The sequence below is a fragment of the Nerophis ophidion genome, linkage group LG05, assembly GCF_033978795.1.
Source record: "Nerophis ophidion isolate RoL-2023_Sa linkage group LG05, RoL_Noph_v1.0, whole genome shotgun sequence".
Lineage (NCBI taxonomy): Eukaryota > Metazoa > Chordata > Actinopteri > Syngnathiformes > Syngnathidae > Nerophis > Nerophis ophidion.
The window spans coordinates 36,725,990-36,745,718 of record NC_084615.1 but is presented as its reverse complement, the minus strand read 5'-3'; the positions used below and the strand labels follow the sequence as shown (position 1 = coordinate 36,745,718).

The following is a 19,729-nucleotide window of genomic DNA, read 5'->3' as shown; positions in this document are numbered from 1 at the left end:
TGAAGTGGTTCGGGCATCTGGTTAGGATGCCACCCGAACGCCTCCCTAGGGATGTGTTTAGGGCACGTCCAGCTGGTAGGAGGCCACGGGGAAGACCCAGGACACGTTGGGAAGACTATGTCTCCCGGCTGGCCTGGGAACGCCTCGGGATCCCCCGGGAAGAGCTAGACGAAGTGGCTGGAGATAGGGAAGTCTGGGCTTCCCTGCTTAGGCTGCTGCCCCCGCGACCCGACCTCGGATAAGCGGAAGATGATGGATGGATGGATGGATGGACCACAACTATAATTTATGTTGAATGTAAAATACTGATTATAATTGATCATTAAACAACTGGAGCTGAAACTATCAATCGTTTAATTTGATGCAAATAAAAAAGCTTTGAATTATATTCTGTTGGTTCAATTAATCATATTAAAATGTGTAACTAAAACAAATGTTATCAAATCGGGATCGCATGCAGTGCCCGGAACTTTAAATACACGGACATATAGTTCCACCAGCTGCTGCAATAGAGCACACATGACAGCGATAGTGTGAGGGTGTCGTGATCTGTGTGGCGGCAAACAGCCCAGTTTTATTTTTTGTAATACACACGTTAGAAGTGTAATTTCAATGTTGATGGTTTATGATTGATATGACCAATTGTAAAAAAGAATAAAGTTTATGGCAAGCAGTAAAATCGTTTCCCAAAAATACCCATTGAGGCTAGAAAGTGTGCTTATTGCAATAAAACAAACTGATCAATAGTTACCCTGATTACTAAAATAATCAATAGCTGCATAACATCCATCCATCCATCCTTTTTCTACCGCTTATTCCCTTTGGGGTCACAGGGGGCGCTGGTGCATATCTCAGCTAAAATCGGGCGGAAGGCTGGACAAGTCGCCCCCTCATCGCAGGGCACATAACATACATTGAAAAACAAAAAAACATCCTTAAAGTCTTGCTTGATAAACATGGTGTTGCACTAATGATAACACATTTCACATGTCAACATAAAAATAATATATTTAATATAAAATATGGTTACATATTTGGGCATTTCATTTATTATTATTATGATTATTATAGAGGTCGGGTGCATTGTGAGCTGGGCGACAGCCGAAGAAAGGGCACTTGGCGGTCCGATCCTCGGCTACAGAAGCTAGCTCTTGGGACGTGGAACGTCACCTCACTGGGGGGGAAAGAGCCTGAGCTAGTGCGCGAAGTCGAGAAATTCCGGCTTGATATAGTCGGACTCACTTCGACGCACAGCAAGGGCTCTGGAACCACTTCTCTCGAGAGGGATTGGACCCTCTTCCACTCTGGCGTTGCCGGCAGTGAGAGGCGACGGGCTGGGGTGGCAATTCTTGTTTCCCCCCAGCTCAAAGCCTGTACGTTGGAGTTCAACCCGGTGGACGAAAGGGTAGCCTCCCTCCGCCTTCGGGTGGGGGGACGGGTCCTGACTGTTGTTTGTGCTTATGCAACAAACAGCAGTTCAGAGTACCCACCCTTTTTGGGAACACTCGAGGGAGTACTGGAAAGTGCTCCCCCGGGTGATTCCCTTGTCCTACTGGGAGACTTCAACGCTCACGTTGGCAACGACAGTGAAACCTGGAGAGGCGTGATTGGGAAGAATGGCCGCCCGGATCTGAACCCGAGTGGTGTTTTGTTATTGGACTTTTGTGCTCGTCACAGTTTGTCGATAACAAACACCATGTTCAAACATAAGGGTGTCCATATGTGCACTTGGCACCAGGACACCCTAGGCCGCAGTTCCATGATCGACTTTGTAGTTGTGTCATCGGATTTGCGGCCTCATGTTTTGGACACTCGGGTGAAGAGAGGGGCGGAGCTTTCTACCGATCACCACCTGGTGGTGAGTTGGCTGTGATGGTGGGGGAGGATGCCGGACAGACCTGGGAGGCCCAAACGCATTGTGAGGGTCTGCTGGGAACGTCTGGCAGAGTCTCCTGTCAGACAAAGTTTCAATTCCCACCTCCGGAAGAACTTTGAACATGTCACGAGGGAGGTGCTGGACATTGAGTCCGAGTGGACCATGTTCCGCATCTCTATTGTCGAGGCGGCAGATCGGAGCTGTGGCCGCAAGGTAGTTGGTGCCTGTCGGGGCGGCAATCCTAAAACCCCTTGGTGGACACCAGCGGTGAGGGATGCCGTCAAGCTGAAGAAGGAGTCCTATCGGGTTCTTTTGGCTCATAGGACTCCGGAGGCAGTGGACGGGTACCGACAGGCCAAGCGGTGTGCAGCTTCAGCGGTCGCGGAGGCAAAAACTCGGACATGGGAAGAGTTCGGGGAAGCCATGGAAAACGACTTCCGGACGGCTTCGAAGCGATTCTGGACCACCGTCCGCCGCCTCAGGAAGGGGAAGCAGTGCACTATCAACACCGTGTATGGTGTGGATGGTGTTCTGCTGACCTCGACTGCGGATGTTGTGGATAGGTGGAAGGAATACTTCGAAGACCTCCTCAATCCCACTAACACGTCTTCCTATGAGGAAGCAGTGCCTGGGGAATGTGTGGTGGACTCTCCTATTTCTGGGGCTGAGGTCGCTGAGGTAGTTAAAAAGCTCCTCGGTGGTGAGGCCCCAGGGGTGGACGAGATCCGCCCGGAGTTCCTTAAGGCTCTGGATGCTGTGGGGCTGTCTTGGTTGACAAGACTTTGCAGCATCGCGTGGACATCGGGGGCGGTACCTCTGGATTGGCAGACCGGGGTGGTGGTTCCTCTCTTTAAGAAGGGGGACCGGAGGGTGTGTTCCAACTATCGTGGGATCACACTCCTCAGCCTTCCCGGTAAGGTTTATTCAGGTGTACTGGAGAGGAGGCTACGTCGGATAGTCGAACCTCGGATTCAGGAGGAACAGTGTGGTTTTCGTCCTGGTCGTGGAACTGTGGACCAGCTCTATACTCTCGGCAGGGTTCTTGAGGGTGCATGGGAGTTTGCCCAACCAGTCTACATGTGTTTTGTGGACTTGGAGAAGGCATTCGACCGTGTCCCTCGGGAAGTCCTGTGGGGAGTGCTCAGAGAGTATGGGGTATCGGACTGTCTTATTGTGGCGGTCCGTTCCCTGTACGATCAGTGCCAGAGCTTGGTTCGCATTGCCGGCAGTAAGTCGAACACATTTCCAGTGAGGGTTGGACTCCGCCAAGGCTGTCCTTTGTCACCGATTCTGTTCATAACTTTTATGGACAGAATTTCTAGGCGCAGTCAAGGCGTTGAGGGGTCCCGGTTTGGTAACCGCAGGATTAGGTCCCTGCTTTTTGCAGATGATGTGGTCCTGATGGCTTCATCTGACCGGGATCTTCAGCTCTCGCTGGATCGGTTCGCAGCCGAGTGTGAAGCGACCGGAATGAGAATCAGCACCTCCAAGTCCGAGTCCATGGTTCTCGCCCGGAAAAGGGTGGAGTGCCATCTCCGGGTTGGGGAGGAGACCCTGCCCCAAGTGGAGGAGTTCAAGTACCTAGGAGTCTTGTTCACGAGCGAGGGAAGAGTGGATCGTGAGATCGACAGGCGGATCGGTGCGGCGTCTTCAGTAATGCGGACGTTGTACCGATCCGTTGTGGTGAAGAAGGAGCTGAGCCGGAAGGCAAAGCTCTCAATTTACCGGTCGATCTACGTTCCCATCCTCACCTATGGTCATGAGCTTTGGGTCATGACCGAAAGGATAAGATCACGGGTACAAGCGGCCGAAATGAGTTTCCTCCGCCGTGTGGCGGGGCTCTCCCTTAGAGATAGGGTGAGAAGCTCTGTCATCCGGGAGGGACTCAAAGTAAAGCCGCTGCTCCTCCACATCGAGAGGAGCCAGATGAGGTGGTTCGGGCATCTGGTCAGGATGCCACCCGAACGCCTCCCTAGGGAGGTGTTTAGGGCACGTCCAACCGGTAGGAGGCCACTGGGAAGACCCAGGACACGTTGGGAAGACTATGTCTCCCGGCTGGCCTGGGAACGCCTCGGGATCCCCCGGGAAGAGCTAGACGAAGTGGCTGGGGAGAGGGAAGTCTGGGTTTCCCTGCTTAGGCTGTTGCCCCCGCGACCCGACCTCGGATAAGCGGAAGATGATGGATGATGGATGGATGATTATTATTATTATTATCCGTATTACTCAATGTATTTTATTTTCTTTATATATTTTATTTGTATATCTATTTTTAATTATTTAACTTAGATATTGTATGAAACTATGGATTATTTATATATTTATTATCACTTGGTTATTTATTCCATATTATATTTAATTATTTTTTATTATTCATATTTTTAAAAATTGTATTTAAATATTTGCTTTCATTGTTTAACTTTAAAACTTTTTACAAGTGCAGTCAAATTATGCATTTTTTAAATCTGATTCATCACACTTTTGAGATGTAATAATTTTTAATCCCAGTTAATTACTGTCTTGCATAATTTATTATAACTTTGAATATATTTTGACATAAATGCTATTTAATTTACAGAATATCACATGAATATTTTTAAAAATTGTTAACTTCAATGTACGTCATTTATTTGCTCAAAACTTGGGAACAGCTTTATCTAAAGTCCCATCAGAGCGTATTTGCCAGTGAGAGCACCAGTCGGAGTCTCCTCACTCATCATCACACTGACGTATGCATTGACCTGATTACTGACCATATAACTACCCACACCGCCTTTTAAGTACCCATCTGCGGTTAAGGTAAAGGAACATGTGGGGTCAAAGTAAATTGGGGATTATTCAGAGATGATACATGATAAATTAGATTTTTAGTGTGTGTGAATAATTACACATGTTAACAACCCTACTTTTTACCAGTTGTTTGACTTCTTGACTCCAAATTGTACATCTCCAAAAGTAAAAAGATGAAAATAAACGTCTGTAGCCAATTAAACTCCCACAAACACTTTTTATTCCAAAAGCATCTACCGCATCCAAACTGGTTTTAGTCATTCATAATCACTATCAACAAACAAGCAGGCTGCATATCTGTTAAGGTAACATAAACAACATGCAGGGACCACTGTTGGTACCTTTTTTGTTGGAAATAGGATGATAATTTTTTGCGCATGTTTGCACTCTCCAATTTAAAAAAAACTACAGAAATGTTCATACATTTTTACTTAATTAGCATATAAGGAAAAATTAAAGAGATACAACAAAAATGGTGTCAAAAGTGCAATGTGCCAACTTCTCCACTCGGTAAAGCCTCTAATATCCTCCATCTCAGTGGTTCTCAAATGGGGGTACTAGTACCCCTGGGGGTACTTGAAGGTATGCCAAGGGGTACGTGAGATTTTTTTTAAATATTAAAAAAATAGCAACAATTCAAAAATCCTTTATAAGTATATTTATTGAATAATACTTCAACAAAATATGAGTGTAAGTTCATAAACTGTGAAAAGAAATGCAACAATGCAATATTCAGTGTTGAAAGCTAGATTTTTTGTGGACATGTTCCATAAATATTGGTGTTGAAGATTTCTTTTTTTGTGAAGAAATGTTTAGAATTAAGTTCATGAATCCATGGATCTCTATTACAATCCCCAAAGAGGGCACTTTAAGTTAATGATTACTTGTATGTGTAAAAATATTGAATTATAATTAAATTACTTGTTTATTTTTCAACAAGTTTTTAGTTAATTTTATATATTTTTCTCCAAATAGTTTAAGAAAGACCACTACAAATGAGCAATATTTTGCACTTAATAAATCAGAAACTGATGACATAGTGCTGTATTTTACTTCATCTCTTTTTTTCAACCAAAATACTTATCTCTGATTAGGGGGTACTTGAATTTTAAAAATGTTCACAGGGGTACATCACTGAAAAAAGGTTGAGAACCACTGCTCTATCTGTACTACTTAGAATGCATCCATAAAATTCAGTGGGCTACATAGTTGTTGTCTACCATGATAAGCATTGATTGTACTCACTCTGTGTCTGGGTGGTAGGTGAAGCATTCATGGAGGTAGAGGTCGACTAGATCCATGGGGCTCTTATGCCACCATGCTCTGAGTATGTGCAGAAAAAGGTCTCCTTCTTTTCTCTCGGCTCTACTCGCTTCCTCTCATCATCGTGCTGTCACGTTTCTTCTTTCCCTCTACAGTTCACAGTGTTGTGACTCTCTGGCTGGGTGCCTGAGCAAAGACGGCCTCCAGTCAAGGTCCGGCCACACGATTTGAACGTCCTCCACCCTCCTCCTCTTCGACGCCGAGCCAGTGACCGATTGGCTCTTGGCTGATCCAATAGAAGCCAGCAGGTGATTAAGGCAAAAGGAGGAGGAGGAGGAGGAGGAGGAGGATGATGTTCTTCTTGTGACAGAGCAGATCATATTCCTAATTGTACTTCATCCTGAGAAAATAGTACTGCATGTCATGTAAAAAAACATCAAACAATTAGATACACCTGCACAATGAAATACATACACTTATTCTTATTCAATTTTAAATTATGTATTTTATTTTCCTGTTTTTTGTTTTCTATATTTTTTACTTATTTTGATTCATGTATTTTTTGTGTTAATAATTATAGAATTTGGGGGGAGTTTTAGTCTATTTAGATCAAATTCAATATAATATTTTACTAATCCATCCATCCATTTCCTACCGCTCGTCCCTTACAATAATAGTAACTAGACTTGCACGCACATTGCATTCCAAGTGTCATTGCGCCAACTAGTGGAGAAGTTGGTATATTACAATTTAAATCGACATTGTCAACTAAAATCACATAATTAATAAATGTCACAACATGAGCTCTCAGTATGATGCGATCATCAGTTGTAGCACATTATAATTGGAGAAAATTCTGACAAAAGCTGTGTGTCATCATCCTGGCATCATCTTTTCAGTAGCCACATCAGGCAACATAAGGACACAGGCTGTTTTGCAAAGCAGGCTTGAACTGACTTACAGCCAGTGCAGTACGTTGAGCTAATAAGCAATGGCGATGTGCCTAATGTGATGCTTTCACCATCCACACACATACACGCAAACCGAGGCGCTTTAAGTCGCGCTTGGCACAAACACACGCACACAAAAAGCTAGCGGGTGCAGATAATAAACGCTAGAGGAAATATTGATATTTTTCATATCCTGAAACGTAAAAAAAAAAAATGCACTTCCAATACATTTTCTCAGCACTGACACCATAAACTAATGCTCAAATGTTAAAAGAGAGCATATAATTGCTATGCAACAAAAAGCATGTACTGTATTTTTCGGACTATAAGTCGCGTTTTTTTTTTTTTGTAGTTTGGCCGGGGGTGAGACTTGGCCAAACTATAAAAAATAAAAAAAAATAAAAAATGAACTGTGGAGAACACTGCGACTAATAGTCCGAAATATACTGTATTTCCGCTTGTTGTAAGTTATTTCTTATATATACATTCAAGTTGTTTTTACATTTTAAGGGGTTTAAAAAAGGGTATTTGCCATTTTGAAAAGTACAGGCATTTTAGATCTGGGGTGTCCAGAGTGTGGCCCGGGTGCCATTTGCGGCTCAAAGCTCAAATTTTGTTGGTCAGCCGCATTATGTTGAAATAAAATCAAACATAAAACAACATTACAAAAAAGGTCTGTCAAAATTAAGACGTTAACTCATTTGAATAATTACAAAAATGTTGCATTAATCATGTATATATGAATATACAATAGATTAATCATGCAATTATCACACTGCGATTCAAGAACTCCTTCATTCCGCACTCTATCCAGCTGTATAATCACTTGAGATACAGCAATAGATGACATCGGTCTATTACCTGACCGCTTCTATGTTAGCCTACTCTCTTTGCTTATAATGTATTCTGCTGGATCTACTCTGTTTTATGCTACCCTTTTTTTGCTGCAGCTGTTACATATTCTGTAATATTGTACATGTTAATTGGGATTTGTTATATATTGTATACATCAGGGGTCACCAACATTTTTGAAACCAAGAGCTACTTCTTGGGTACTGATTATTGCAAAGGGCTACCAGTTTGATACACGCTTAAATACATTTCCAGAAATAGCCAATTTGCTCAATTTACCTTTAATAAATAGATCTATATATATATAAAAACGGGTATTTCTGTCCGTCATTCCGTCGTACATTTTTTATCCTTCTACTGAAGGTTTTTTGTAGAGAATAAATGATGAAAAAAAACACTTAATTGAACGTTTTAAAAGAGGATAAAACACGAAAAAAATTCAAATAAAATTTTGAAAGATAGTTTATCTTCAATTTCGACACTTTAAAATTCAAAATTCAACCGAAAAAAATGAATAGAAAAACTAGTTAATTCGAATCTTTTTGAAAAAAATAAAAAAAGAATTTATGGAACGTCATTAGTTATTTTTCGTGATTAAGATTAATTTTACAATTTTGATGACATGTTTTAAATAGGTTAAAATCAAATCTGCACTTTGTTGTGATATATAACAATTTGGACCAAGCCATATTTCTAACAAAGACAAATTATTATTTCTTATAAATTTCCAGAATTTTTTTTTTTTTAAGAAATTCAAAAGACTTTGAAATAAGATTTCAATTTGATTCTACAGATTTTCCATATTTGCCAGAATAATTTTTGGGACTTTTAATCATAATAAGTTTGAAGAATTATTTCACAAATATTCTTCGTCGAAAAAACAGAAGCTAAAATAAAGAATTTAATTAAAATGTATTTATTATTCTTTACAATAAAAACATATATACTTGAACATTGATTTAAATTGTTAGGAAAGAAGAGGAAGGAATTTAAAAGGTAAAAAGGTATATGGGTTTAAAAATCCTGACATCATTTTTAAGGTTGTATTTTTTCTCTAAAATTGTCTTTCTGAAAGTTATAAGAAGCAAAGTAAAAAAATGAATGAATTTATTTGAACAAGTGAGGACCAAAGTCTTTAAAATATTTTCTTGGATTTTCAAATTCTATTTGAGTTTTGTCTCTCTTAAAATTAAAATTGGCGAGCAAAGCGAGACCAGCTTGCTAATAAATAAATAAAATTTAAAAAGTAGAGGCAGCTCACTGGTAAGTGCTGCTATTTGAGCTATTTTTAGAACAGGCCAGCGGGCTACTCATCTGGTCCTTACGGGCTACCTCGTGCCCGCGGGCACAGCGTTGGTTACCCCTGGTATATATTATTTAAAAATATAATAATATAATATATCAGTATGTTTTCTATACTGTATATATAATATGTAAATATTACATATATGTTATATTTTATATTTTTATATATAGGGGCGGCGTGGCGCAGTGGGAGAGTGGCCGTGCGCAACCCGAGGGTCACTGGTTCAAATCCCACCTAGAACCAACCTCGTCACGTCCGTTGTGTCCTGAGCAAGACACTTCACCCTTGCTCCTGATGGTTGCTGGTTGGCGCCTTGCATGGCAGCTCCCTCCATCAGTGTGTGAATGTGTGTGTGAATGGGTAAATGTGGAAGTAGTGTCAAAGCGCTTTGAGTACCTTGAAGGTAGAAAAGCGCTATACAAGTACAACCCATTTATATTGCTACTATGGTAAATTTTTAGTCTACTTAATACCATTTGTTTTCGCCCTCTTTTTTTGCCCTTGCGTGCATTATCCTTTCCATCCTTTGTAACTGAGTGGAAAAATTTCCCTTGTGGATCAATAAAGTTTGTCTCAGTCTAAGGCTTGCTCTATGAACTGTTTTCAAATCAACGCATATGGTGGGCTCACCGGCTAATTTCACTCCAAAATAAATCCTGATGGGACTTTAGATACAACTCTTAGAAAGTTTTGAGCAAATGAAGGACGTTAAACAGTTAAATCCATCCATTCATCCATTTTCTACCGCTTATTCCCTTTTGGGGTCGCGGGGGGTGCTGGCGCTTATCTCAGCTACAATCGGGCGGAAGGCGGGTTACACCCTGGACAAGTCGCCACCTCATCGCAGGAAAGAGTTAAAAAATGGTTCCTGAATGATATTGTGACGATAAAATTGAATTTGTAAAAAAATATATATATAATTTTTTTTTTAATTAATTACTATCATACAAGTCACTGAAAACTTGATTTGCATTGTGATTGTTCACAATACAAAAGTGTGATTAATCTGGCAAAAAATTATCATTTAGTAACAATAATAACAATATAAAATAATGGATTTGATTAATATGGCACTTTTTTCTAGTGACTGTATGCTTGTGACACTGAGAAGTGTCATTCACTTCACATTCACAACCTAATTGTCATGATCTGCTACCCGGATCGTATGTTTTGTGGATTTTTGAGTTTGTTTGTGCACTTCCTTGTTTGTTCTGTTACCATAGTTTCTGATTTGTTCCACATGTTACTTGTTTCCTGACGCGCACCTGTGTTATTGATTACTTCCTTATTTAAGCCTGCCTTCACCCTTCGTTCGATCTTGATCCTTTGTTTGCGGTAAGCAACTTTCATGTGGACGTTTTCCTTATTCTGGTCTGTGCTAAGTATCCCCTTAGCTTCCCATGCGCTCGGCACATTACTTTTGGACTCTCGACTCAGTGCTAAGCGTTAGCTTCTCGTGCGTTCGGCACGCTTTTCTTTTGTCTATTCCTGTCTGTTTTGCACCAGTGTTGTTATTGTTTTTTATATCAAAATCAAGCTCTTACCAGCTAGTCCTGTTCCAACTGGTCCTTTGCATCCTGGGATGGACAAAACGCGTATCACTATGCGTTGCCCACGTGACAGAAAGAATCAAGCAACTCGTTCCCCCGCAGAGGACCGCATGGAGTCTTCACCTCGCAACGACGCGCTGTTCCCGAAGATGCCTATTCCGGACAGCAGCACGCCAACAGCAGCCCAGTATTCACCTTTGAGGTTTGTTAATTACCCCTCTTCATTTGCAGAACACTCTTCCGACTGGGCTGAGGCAAGAGCAAACCTCCGCCATTGACATTCCTCCACTTCCCCGTGTTGACGTCACCCCTCCCACTATGGATGATGTCGTACACCAATCTTTTTTTAGAGGCGGTTTATTCCCTTTGTAAGCAACCTACTAAAGCATTTAGTTCTAGTGTTAATTATTATGATAGGTTTTTTCCAAATTCTGTTTTTGTCAGTCTCACCTTTTTCAAGTCCCGCCCCCAGTGACTTTGGCTCTGCCCCCAGTGACTATTGCTCCCACCCAGTCTACCCCCCTCCTGACCTCCCACCTCCATCCCTTAAGGTCAATCTCAGATCACAGGGAGCGCGTCTGGGATTCGCTTCTTGGGGATGGGGGACTAGTGCTGGTGACTGTGCTGCGTCCAACCCAGCCGAAGCCTCCTACGAGGCCACCACCACCGGTCCTTCGACCCGCCAAGCCGCAGCCTCCGGCGCGGCCTCCTTCGGCCTACCAAACCGCAACCCCCAGCTAAGCCGCCTCCACCTCTACCACGGCTGGCTGCACCACGGGTTGCACCTGTAGTTAGTCATAGTCATAGTCATAGTCCTCGTCCGAATCCTAGTCCTAGTACAAGTCCAAGCCCTAGCCCTAGCCCTAGTCCTAGCCCGACTCCTGGTCCGAGTCATTGTCCGAGTCATTGTCCTAGTCGTAGTCCGACTCCTTGTGCGAGTCCGACTCCTAATCCTAGTCAAAGTCCTAGTCCCTCCGCGAGGACATATGGGATCTGTCCCTTAAGGGGGGTGTCATGATCCGCTACCCGGATCATAATTTTTTGTGGATTTTTGAGTTTGTTTGTGCACTTCCTTGTTTGTTCCGTTACCATAGTTTCTGATTTGTTCCACATGTTACTTGTTTCCTGACGCGCACTTGTGTTATTGATTACTTCCTTATTCAAGCCTGCCTTCTCCCTTCGTTTGATCTTGATCCTTTGTTTGTGGTAAGCAACTTTCACGTGGACGTTTTCCTTATTCTGGTCTGTGCTAAGTATCCCCTTAGCTTCCCGTGCGCCCGGCACGTTACTTTTGGACTCTCGACTCAGTGCTAAGCGTTTGGGAACTGAGGAAACTAATTGTTGAAGCTTTGAAAGTGGAATTCTTTCCCATTCTTGTTTTATGTAGAGCTTCAGTTGTTCAACAGTCCGGGGTCTCCGTTGTCATATTTTACGCTTCATGATGCGCCACACATTTTCGATGGGAGACAGGTCTGGACTGCAGGCAGGCCACACTTTTTTTACAAAGCCATGCTGTTGTAACACATGCCTTGCTGAAATAAGCAGGGGATCCATGATAACGTTGCTTGGATGACAACATATGTTGCTCCAAAACCTGTATGGACCTTTCAGCATTAATGGTGCCTTGACAGATCTGTAAGTTACCCATGCCTTGGGCATTAATACACCCCCATTCCATCACAGATGCTGGTTTTTGAACTTTGCGCCTATAACAATCCGAATGGTTATTTTTCTCTTGTTCTGGAGGACACCACGTCCTCTGTTTCCAAATATAATTTGAAATGTGGACTCGTCAGACCACAGAACACCTTTCCACTTTGCATCAGTCCATCTTAGGTGAGCTCGGGCCCAGCCAAGCCGGCGGTTTTTCAGGATATTGTCGATAAATGGGTGTGGCTTTGCATAGTTGAGTTTTAACTTGCACTTACAGATGTAGCGACCAACTGTAGTTACTGACAGTGGTTTTATGAGGTGTTCCTTAGCCCATATGGTGATATCCTTTACACACTGATGTCGGTTTTTTATGCAGTACCGCCTGAGGGATCAAAAGTCCGTAATATCATCGCTTACGTGCAGTGATTTCTCCAGATTCTCGGAACTTTTTGATGATTTTACGGACCGTATATGGTAAAATCCCTAAATTCCTTGCAATAGCTCGTTGAGAAATGTTGTTCTAAAACTGTTCGACAATTTGCTTAGAAATAGGTGACCCTCACCCCATCCTTGTTTGTGAATTACTTAGCATTTAATGGAAGCTGCTTTTATACCCAATCATGGCACTCAGCTGTTCCCAATTAGCCTGCACACCAGTGGGATGTTCCATATAAGTGTTTGATGAGCATTCCTCAACTTTATCAGTATTTATTACCAGCTTTCCCAACTTCTTTTTCACGTGTTGCTGGCATCAAATTCTAAAGTCAATGATTATTTGCAAAAAAAAAAATGTTCATCAGTTTGAACATCAAATCTGTTGTCTTTGTAGCATATTCAACTGATTATGGGTTGAAAATGATTTGCAAATCATTGTATTCCATTTATAATTACATCTAACACAATTTCCCAACTCATATGGAAACGGGGTTTGCATAAGATTTCATCGGATTTAGCAATTAGGAGGGACAGATTGTTTGGTAAACGTATAGCATATTCTATATGTTATAGTTATTTGAATGACTCTTACCATAATATGTTACGTTAACATACCAGGCACCTTCTCAGTTGGTTATTTATGCGTCATATAACGTACACTTATTCAGCCTGTTGTTCACTCTTCTTTATTTATTTTAAATTGCCTTTCAAATGTCTATTCTTGGTGTTGGGTTTTATCAAATAAATTTCCCCAAAAAATGCGACTTATACTCCAGTGCTACTTATATATGTTTTTTTCCTTCTTATACTCCGAAAAATACGGTACATCATGTGTTGTCTTCATTGTAACACTTATATACAGCTTTTTGTTTTTTTGCGTCTCCAGACAGATTTTTGTCCAATATGGCTCTTTCAACGTTTTGGGATGCCGAATTCTGCATTAGACATTTCCCATCGCCATGGATTGGTCCAGTTGGTCTCCTCAAACTTTGTCACCATGCCACACCCAAACAGTATGCCAAAAGCCCAGACCAATTTAGGCCTGTATATCTTTCAAGTATTCGTTTTCTAAATTTGGAAGCAATCCATCAAAATTTGTAGGACGAGCTTGGTGGTTTTTGATGGCCGCAGGGAAAAAATGGCCAGAATAACCCTGAAACCCAAAATGGTGGACTTTTCCAATTGTGACAGACCAGGTGAAACCGATCAACTACGTTTAAGCAGAATGGAGGTACACTTGGTCATTGTCCAAATACTTAAGAACCTAAATGCTTTCCATTGGGATTGCATTTCTCGGAAGAGTGCAACTGAATCACGCAGCCTTTTGCATGTTAATGATGTAAACGTAAACTCCCCCACAACACACACAAACACATCAGGCCACAGATCTCGTAGGTGTAATCTACTTAGGGTCCAACTCGCAGCCATCCGTCAATTAGCGAGACTGAGGCAAAGAGTCTTGACACAGTGTGCAAACATAATTGTTTCACTGCACTAACATGGCAACACGCACGCACACACTGGAGGAGTTCCCAGAAGGCAGCCAGTGCAGGGAAATTGAGCGAGACAGAGGAAAAATAAAAGTATACCGTAATAGAATAAGCCAGGTCCATTAGTTACAGTGGGAAGATTTAGGAATAATAAATTGATGGCTTAGGCAGACTGATGGGCACTTGTAATCCTTTTTGATGTAACGATCTGTTACATGCTAAGGACGGTTCAAAGTCACTCTGAAAAGGAAAAAAAGTTCCTAATTTTGCTACTTTTTAGAACAAATCTTTACTGAAGGCAGCCCTCCACTGTATTATTGTTGCCTTCTGGTGGATGTACGCAAAAGGGGACTGCAATGTCCATGTTATTTATTAATAGCCATCTAAAAATGGCTATCATTAGTCTCCAACTGGGCTGTGATAAACTTTGCGACACCAATTTCCGCTGACTCATTCCCCAGTTTATTTTTCATTAATTTTGCTGATTTAGCATTTTAATTCAGCAGGCTTACAAATGTGATAACTGTGGCGCTAATGAAGTTCTTTATGCAGGAGATGCAATTCATACACATTAGACTTTGAAAACTGATGATAATAAACAACTACACACAAGACTCATTCACGTGCAGGAAACACACAGCCAATCTCATTTCTATCTCGACAGGTGGTCTGTTTTTCCGTGTGTGCCTCTCAGGCTGCCTGTGATAAACCAAATCTATAAAGCATTAGTCACATCAGCACAACCCGATGTGATCCAATTGAAAGTCTGATGATAATGGTCAGTTTTAATGTATTAATTAAACAACACATTGATTATTGTGGTTGTGGAGCAGCATGCTAAAAGGTAGGCCAGTTAGAATGTAATTTTCTGCAAGGTTACACATATTAATGACTTGCTTTGGAAGGTCGTCACAAACGAATATGCAATAATAGACGCACGCCGTGAAGAGACATGTTGGCAATGCCCTCGAAAAATACTTCTTTGGTGGAATCCTAAATTACATTGAAGCTCAGACGAGATCAATGTTTGTAGTTGCTTTTGTCTGAACTGTTCTGCTGTGTTTTCTTTTTTTTTTTTTACATTTTACAATGGTATCTTCTTTTTACACTTGCATGACTTAAAGAGTGCAGATTTTTAATACTCTTTTCGAATTAAAACTAAGAGATGACAGCGTATTATAGTGTAATATAGTACTATAATTGTATCTCAATAATATTAATCATACAACACAAGCACTTCTGCTAATATATTTTGTAGTTATATCTATAATGATCCCCCACCAGCTGGTAATTAGGAATTGTTGAGTCCAGCCCGACAGTCTTCAAGCTCACTATGTATGGCCAAGTGTTATTTCAATCAAGGGAGACTTTTGCATTGCGCGTTCACAAGACTTTGTAAAGATACACACGTAGGCACGCACACACACATACTTGTATTTGTTACTTTCATGAGACCTCTGAAAAATGCCTACCTCTTAAAAACCACCCTTTCTAGATATATAAAGATTTTTATTTACGACATTAATCATATATACATACTATGCAAATATAAAAAAGGTAACATTTTTTGTTAGTAATTGGTTTTTAATCTTTATTATTTACTTCAAGTTATTACAGCATGTCTCTCTCTATATACATATTTTTTTAAATAAATTTTGGCCAAAAGGGGTGCATTTTTAATGCTTACACACACACTTGTTATTACATGTTGGCCAGAGGGGGAGCACTTAAAATTTTGACACACACTTATTATTTCATATGATGACCAGAGGGGGAGCGCTTTTAAAGCCGACACACAGTCAATTATTAAAATCCGCCTTTTTTAGGACCCCCCTCGTTTTGATAGATTTCACCACCAGGGTTTTTTTTGGTAATGTGCTTAAGGCCGATGACAAATGAGTCACGGACTTTGGGCAACCCAGCTGTAGAAGCTAACTGTTAATGGCCACTATAGTCTTTGTACCGTGCAAACATATGGGACGTGGGTTTGTCTTATATCAGCACTGTAAGTCGTAAAATCTGCTGTTCACCTGGCGGGTTTTTTGGGTGAATAGGGAAGTCCTTCTTTAGCTGCTGTCTAGTTTTATCATATATGCTGCCTTTGCACCTGTCAATGTTTACTTTTGTATGCACAATAAATCAACAAAAAAATCCTGACTTTGGAGCAATGTTCAAGGACTCTTGAATTTGGCTTTCTATTAGATGCAATGTTTTTCCGTATTGGGACCATGATTTCGGTCTTAATTTGTTCACTGGTCCTCATATGGAAGGTACTTTTCCTTGTTGATCCCTAAAAAAGGGTAGATATACAGCACGCACACACCCACATGTTTTTGATGGAAAAGATACTACCACTATGGTTCTCCCTCATTATCCTACGAGACAATTGGATCAAACTGACAGAATAATATAGTCATATCTCTAAATATTTTAATCACCATGGTCCTAATATTGTAGCAACTGATAACTTAATTTTACACTTGAATGACAAAAATAGAAGCGCCTTCAGATCATCCCATTTCAAAACACTGTTCTGTTTCAAGATTGAGACTGGTTAAAAATGAGCATAAAAGCACAAAATTGAGCATCTGAAGTGTATATCTTGAGTGCAAAACAAAAAAGAACCACCTAAAACAGCAAAGATGATGTAGATATATCTACTTTTGCATTATTAAACCCTAAAAGAATCATTTTATTGGGAAAACCCGCTCGAAATGTATGCTTTATATTACTATTTTTATTTTTTAAACCAATAATTTTTCAGCATTTCTGGCAAAAAAATCCAGATATTGTTTATAAACTAAATGGAACCATGAGATTATGAACTATGTAGGATACCACACACGCAGTGACACAGCAGACGTTATTGCAACCAATGAAAAAACAACACGATGAGCTCACCTGGGAGCAGAAGGAACCTCACCTACATGGTCACTCCTTCTTGATCCCGACGTTATGACAATCCAGATCAGATACAAACCACACATAAGAAAATATGTATGTATTAATTACATTACATATTTGCTAGTTTTACATCCATCTTGATGTCTCAGGTTGGGGTACTTACTGTCACTTTCCTCCACTGGATGCTTGCTCCACGTCTGCAGTCAAGTCTCAAGGACAAACGCTCTCGCCTCGGGGCTCTGGCTCAGTGATGCAGCAGACACACACACACACACACACACAGACATTTTTACACACATGCCTTCCTTCCTTTCCTCCCTCCCATCCAAGTTTACCAACCTGCCTGCCATGCTCGGCTCACAGGGGAGTCCTGAGAGTGTCAGACAGAAGAAAATGTGTCTGGGAGGAGAAGAGCGGGAAGGAACAGCTCACTGGAAGAAGGACGGAAGGGAGAATGGAAGGATGGAGGAGACAAGACAGGATGCAAGAGAATGGGATGGGAGAACATATAAACAAAAGAGCATTTCACAGGACAAGAATAAGTGAAAGAAAGGATGGTAAAATAAATTAAACAAACATGAAAATATGGACTTAGGAAGCAATGGGACAAAACGAAGAAAACAATGGGAAAGGAAGAGGGCAGCATGGAAAATGAAGCTAAAGATGAGTCAAAGAGAACAAGGGAGAAACTGAAGACACCATGAGGATGTGCAAAGGGATAAGGAGAGGTAAGGTAAACCTGGGTGAGATGGAATGCAAAGGGGGTGGTGTGAGAAGAGGATCCGGAAGAATGAGACAGGTTAGAGCAGAAGCCCTCAATCGGTGTGAGAAGAGGATCTGAAAGAATGAGACAGGTTAGAGCAGAAGCCCTCAATCGGTGGCCCGAGACCCTAATCCGAGCCGCCAAAAATAACACAATGAAACCAGAGTTTTAGATATAAAATTCACATTAACAGAGAAGTTATGTTCTAAGCGCCTTGGGTATTAATGCTTGCTCTCAAAGTCATGGACCAAGGGTTAAATTTCCAGTCAGGGAGAATGGTAACATACCGTTATTTATTTATTTTTTGTATTTGTTATGTTGATTTTTTTTTTTACAAAACTGGCCTCTACATTGTCAGCTGAGAAAATTTTAGGCCCTTAGACAAAGGTAGTTTAGGACATCTGGGTAGGGTCTGCAAGTTGCGGTTGGGACCTCCCCTGTTACCAAAAACCAAGTGACATGGGTTCATGGCTGGAGAGGCACTGACTCCTTTGGATGTTTACCATTAACCGTATACAGAGATCCATGCACCTTTCTCTCCAAAAAAAAAAAGCTGTTTGGTGGAAAAAGTCCTCATTTTCTTTTAAAGGGGACCAATTATGGAAAAGCAACTTTTCTTACCTACTGGTACCTGTTTTTGTATATTTTGGATCTGCATGAGTCCCAAAAATAGGAAACCAAACCATGCAGACATCGCGGAGATAGAAAGAAAACTATTTTCATTCTTCCTCCAAATGAGCCGTTTGGAATTTGCCCCATTTGCTATGTTTTTCCAATTTCCAATATCTCCATATATGGTAAGGTTCCACCTGAGGAGCTTTGCACGAGTCGGCCATTGTAGTCTGATGTTCAATAAGTTTCTTCTTTATCCTCTTGTTGTGGGGCAAATTGGCTTGTATATGCACATGCATCCTCTGCGGTTGCCATTTTTTATGCAAAGTATATAGTTCTTATATCTGTCAGTAGACTATATGAAAGTGTTAAAAACTAAGACATGCTGATGGGGAGAAGACACTCAAAGTGGAGGCAGGTAAATAAGACCACCCACAAAACGGCACTTCCTGTGTAACATGGTCAGAAAGCAGCTTAAAGATGGTCTGTAAAACAATCTATGCCAAATTTTGGCCAAAGGACCACCATGTCATGTTATGTAAACCACAACAGAGGGTTTTAAATGTAGGGGAAAAAATTGCTCTCTGTAGAAAGATGAGTGACAAGAACCTGCATTATACGCCCACCCCCCCCCCCCCCACAAGGTGAGCCAAATTAATTTGCCTCCCCATATGAATTTATGTACAATTTATTATCTGAGTAATAATATTGTTACTTTTATTAAATAATACATACACTGTAACAAGTCCTGGTGTATAATGAATGTTTCTGCTAAAATTATTTTCTTGAGCTAACCCAAGTTTATATAAGATTGCGCAATCAGAGGTTCGTTTTGGATCGCAATATCCTCAACTAAGACTTCAGCCCTATATACTTATATGCTAAACCAGTGACTTGTACTTAAAAAATGTTAAAAAATAATTGGAATTAAACAGAAAACACATTTATAACAACAACTCCATAGACTCAAATTTATGTTGTATTTTTGCCTCTCTTCCCTCTTCTGACCCCACATCACAGCTGATTTTAAGGAACTCAAAAACAATTGACTTGACTTTGAAGTTAGCTTAACATGTTTGAAAAAGATTTTACTTCTTCTTAAGCTGCTGCATCTCCCTTGGAGGTCTCCTGGCAACTCACATTTTGGGAAACGATAATGGCTTAAAACAGAGTGATTGGGGAGGACGGTGAACCAATAGAAAAAGGACAGCAGATGAAAGTGATTTGAAAGATTTGAGGTATGTAATATGGGGGGAAAAACAAGTAAAACTCTCACCAACATTGTCAA

At 41.0% G+C, this 19,729-nt stretch overlaps 1 protein-coding gene across 2 annotated transcripts in view; it reads right to left on the bottom strand.

The window, feature by feature from the left end:
* Positions 1-6,181, bottom strand: part of LOC133553015 (estrogen-related receptor gamma-like) — a 52,545-nt gene extending 46,364 nt beyond the window's left edge. The window contains exon 1 of one of the 2 annotated variants that reach the window (XM_061900745.1): positions 5,909-6,181. In XM_061900745.1, the coding sequence (XP_061756729.1) occupies positions 5,909-5,964 (56 nt within the window). In that variant the 5' untranslated portion in view covers positions 5,965-6,181. The remainder of the gene's footprint in view (positions 1-5,908) is intronic. The other variant, XM_061900746.1, reaches the window with a different exon arrangement.
* Between the last annotated feature and the right edge of the window lie 13,548 nt (positions 6,182-19,729).